Source organism: Aegilops tauschii, chromosome 3, assembly GCF_002575655.3.
Source record: "Aegilops tauschii subsp. strangulata cultivar AL8/78 chromosome 3, Aet v6.0, whole genome shotgun sequence".
NCBI classification, from domain to species: domain Eukaryota; kingdom Viridiplantae; phylum Streptophyta; class Magnoliopsida; order Poales; family Poaceae; genus Aegilops; species Aegilops tauschii.
Genome location: NC_053037.3, coordinates 606349618 through 606354088, shown reverse-complemented (window position 1 = coordinate 606354088; position 4471 = coordinate 606349618). Strand labels below are relative to the sequence as shown.

Below are 4471 nucleotides of genomic sequence, written 5' to 3'. Positions count from 1 at the left end.
ATTTTGTGGTGTTTCTGCTGATCAGGAGCCAAAAAAGAAAAAACAACTTCGTATTCTTATTATGCAGCATCTGGCCCTGAAAATTTTCTAGCAAAAAAAAAGCATATATGACCCGAAAATTTTCTCTCTGGATGCCGTGCTGCCAGTGATAGCGTACCAAATCGTGAAACCATTGTCCACAGCCATGACAATTAAGCATCCAATAAATGCGTACCGATCCTTGGAAAACTAAAATAGGAGAAACAATAAGTTGAAGCCCGGCAGTAGGCATCATCCGAGAACCGACGTGAAGACATCCAGTTCAAAACTGGAGACATCGTATCTGATCTCTGCAAGTATGGAAAGTATGAAAGAGTGACAGAAGGGATATGGACGCAGCAATTACTGCATACGAATTAAGGCCGTGATCTCGACCACATTAAACTCCAGCCTGTGATCTCGCGCAATCTTCACATTTGGCAAGTGAACTTGCATGCCAATCACATCATCTCCGCGTTTGACCCCTCCCTCACCTCCGATCCCTTGTATAAGTTGACAAGCCCAGATCCCATCCAAGAACTCAACTCCTGTGCCAAGAAACACCAAACACAGCACAACCATTAATGGGGCACAGCTCCCGAACCGCGTCCATGGAGGCGGTGAAAGGTGAGGGTGAGGAGGCGGAGGAGGTGCAGCCGGCCAATGAGGGGCTGTCGGCGCCGTCGCTGGAGCTGAACCTCGTCGGCGCTCTCGTTCTCGCGGAGAACGCCGCCGCGGAGGAGAAGGGTAAGGCCGAGTCGGTCGTGGCGGCGGGGCCGTCACTCGAGCCGAAAGCGGCGGCGGTGGTCGCCGGCGGCGAGAACCGCCGCACGTTCAAGTGCAATTACTGCCAGCGTAAGTTCTACACGTCGCAGGCGCTGGGCGGCCACCAGAACGCGCACAAGCGCGAGCGCTCCATCGCCAAGCGCGCCGCCGCCGGGCGGGGCGGCGACCCTGCGGCTGGCCTCTACGGCGCGGCGGACCACCACCTCCGCTACGCCACCGCCTGGCCCTATTCCGCTGCCGGCAGGTCATTCCTCGGCCGGGGCTCGGCCACGGCGCCGTTCTATGGGATGCAGATGCACCACCCCGGGTGGAGCGCGGCGCCCCAGCCGTACCTGGCCGGGCTCGCGCGTCTCGCCGGCGCCCACCGCCCGATGTATCGTCCGGAGGCTTACGGCTATGGCGCGTCTTCCAGGGCTCCCATATCGGCCTTCCCTGAGGCCGCGCCGGCGGTGACCGGGATCTCGCGGGCTGGTGGAAGTGGCAGCGGAAGTGGTAACGGCGGCGATCATAGCATTAATGAGTTGAAGAAAAAGGAGGAGACCACCAGCGAGATAGACCTGACTCTCAAGCTCTAGCTAGCTCCGATCTGTAGGGTCCGATCATTTCTTCGTGAGAGCCTTAAGCTCGATCTCGTTGACAAGTGTCAATGCTATCCGTCATTTAGTTGGTTGTTGTAGAAGAAGTTCATTTCCGTTCTTTCTTAATTGTGTCAGTGCATGGTAAGCTAGCTGAGATTAGGTTTCTAGCTAGTCTTTGTTGATCGATGTGATGTAGTGCAAGACTTCATCCTTCCATATATGTATGAAAAAATGGTCATATGTCGACCACTAGTTTATGTTATTTGTTCCTTTCATGGAACTAATTTATTTTGAATGAAATTGTTTCCTGCCTGTTCCAAGCAACGTCGAGTTTCACTTCTCTTTGCTTTTCCCGTGACTGTTTAGTTCAGTTTATTGGGGAGGATATCTCACCTACCGCATGTAAAATCAGGGTGTAGGGGATAAATTAGGAGGGATATCTTGCTGGGTCCCACAGTCAAATCAGAGGAAGAGTAATTAGGGATAACCAGCCTGGAGTCCAATGAGCGTTATCATTTATTTCTTTGATTTTTTTTGACTGGGAAATTTACAGGAGGTAGGAGTCGAACTCACTACCTGTTGTCCCATTATCGCTTCTCAGATCCACCTAGTCTAGTTTCAAGTAGCTCATTTATTTCTTTGATTGAAGGACCACAGTTACAAACTGCTTTGTATGAAATGACAATATAGTATGCAATTTCAAGAAAAGCAGTTTCAAGATGGTTCCTCTTACAAATTAGAAGAAATATTTACGAAAATGATAAATCCCGAACGTTTGGATTTTAAGCATGACCACCCGAACGTTTTTCATGGCAACTTTAGTTCACACGATGTTGGCAACCATGGCAACTTTCTGTCAGGAAAACGAATTGAGACAGAGTTGCCATGTTTTAACAACTAAAGTTGCCATGCAAAAACGTTCGAGATGACATGCTTAAAATCCGAACGTTCGGGATTTATCGGGGTCCTATTTAATCTGAACCGTCCATTCCATGCATAATGTTCTAAATATATAACCTACTTGTCAAAAAAGTTGTTAAAATGATTTTTTTTAACCTTCCTTTTCAATATGTTTACAGGAAATTCATGAATTTGTTTATTTTGTTCCATTTATAACATGCAAGCATGACTTCCATATATAATAATCATGCCTTATTACGAAATAACATTTTTTTACCAAATATACGCAGGTGGCTTCCATATATAATAGGCATTGCCTTATTAGTAAATAACATCTTTCCTTTCTCTATCCCAAATGATAAAAATTGAACATCTGATTTGAGTTTGAGCGAATGCGTCTTTGGCCGTTAGATCGTCGAACGTATTGCGCAGGGGAGTGGCCGGCTGCAGTGCGTCCTCGTCATAAAAAGGAGCCATTCACTCGCTGGCGTCTGGGCACGAACACACCCTCAAGGTGGATAGGAAGTAGTGGCGGATGAGGTTTTAGAGGAGGAATCGACGACGGCAAGACGAGGAGGGGGAGAAGCACCTTGAGGGGTGTGCTCGATTTGTGTCATCGTCGCAGGGCCACTGGTCCTCCAGGAGGCAGCAAGGTTGCGCGCAAAAATTGCTTCATGCGCGGCAAGGTAAATGGCAGGTCGGGTGTGGTACATGCAGCAGGTCTTGACGTAGAGGTGTATCTCATCTCCGGGGTTGTTCGCCCTCTTGCTCCATCATCAGGTGCGGTGGACACTACCACAAGCACTTTCCACAGCGAACGGCATATCCACTATTGTTCTCGGCAAGTCGGCATCGCATGTTCCTGGCCATGGCGATTAGCGCCTGCAGTTACCCGGCCCGCTCGGGGGAGAGCGCGGAAAGGGGAGCCAACGCCGGTGTGTTTGTGTGGGCGAACTAGCGTCGCATCAGCCAAACACCTACGTGTTGCGGCTTTTGTCGCCTATGCACGACCAGTGGTGGAAGACGAAAAAATTAAGGTGGGACAAACTCTTAAGCACAATAAAAGTAATTCTCTTCTTCCGCGGAATTCACTTGATTTTGATGAGTGACTTGTGTCATAGCCTACGAAGCATCGATACGTGGACACGGACACGGTGATATGGATACGAGGATACGGGATACGACAATTTCTAGAAATATCCATATGACAAATACACATAAATAATTAATAAAATGCAATGTAATAAAGACAAAGAATATTGATTCTGTGAGATGAGATCAAAATATTGGCCCATTTGGTGCCTCCATGCCTCTTTCCAAGTCCTCAATGGTCGAATGATCATCAATTTCCTCAATCCTTATGGTATGTCCACTCCCTAGCCTGAACAGCAAAATCAGCAGGTGAGCAGCAGCAGGCAACAACATTACATAGCACTAGAAGAACGCCCCGTGGGTTGCAACGGGGCTACATTAACTTTAAGAGTTCAATATTAATCATGTTAATATTACATTTAATATTCTCATACATATCAAGTGACATTGGCGACCTTTTTTACCATCAAATCGTCACACACACTGTCGGTGTACAAAAGTAGGGGCTCTCCTTTTGACCCCTTTACTTGTGCACGTGCAGTCAGAGCCACGCGCCGCGGCCACACTTAGCAAAGCAAAGGAGGGAAGCCGGAGAGAAGCCGAAGGCACAAGGTGACCGGAAGCAACGCCAAGGCCAGAAACACAAAGGACAGAGAGGCAAGGTGGACTCCCCCGGCAAGACCCTTGCCGGGGCGGCCTCCGCGGCCCCGGCAAGAGCCTTGCCGGGGCAACTTGCCCAACACCAACAGAGCGAGCCACCCTTGAGCCCAGGAGTTCCAACACCGTCAACAGCTACGTTGGAACCAGGGCTCGGGAGGCACCTCCATGATGGCATGCAGATCTTCGTCAAGATCATGAATACATGAGATCAGATGAGAACCAGAAGACGACGACCCTCGGCGGGATCCCAGCCGAGGGAATCCACAAGACCCCCGGCAAGCGCCTTGCCGGGGACGACCGCAACACCACGGCAAGACCATTGCCGGGCCCTCCGGCAAGGCCCTTGCCGAGGACACCAACGGGGCCTCAACCAGGCCCGCGTGTGCCAAGATGCCACCGCCGTCCCCAAGCAGCTGCTAGCTCAACCAACTGGGCAG

General features: G+C 50.1%; 1 protein-coding gene across 1 annotated transcript; it reads left to right on the top strand.

Annotated features, from left to right (window-relative positions):
• The first annotated feature begins 629 nt into the window (after positions 1-629).
• Positions 630-1702, top strand: LOC109766527 (uncharacterized). The gene has a single exon (XM_020325309.2). It carries the CDS (start codon positions 630-632, stop codon positions 1377-1379), a length of 750 nt encoding a protein of 249 aa, XP_020180898.1. The 3' UTR covers positions 1380-1702.
• The last annotated feature ends 2769 nt before the right edge of the window (positions 1703-4471 follow it).

What these genes read in the sequence shown, in the direction of transcription:
- LOC109766527 (XM_020325309.2), top strand. Translation starts at nt 630, where the DNA reads ATGGAGGCGGTGAAAGGTGAGGGTGAGGAGGCGGAGGAGGTGCAGCCG.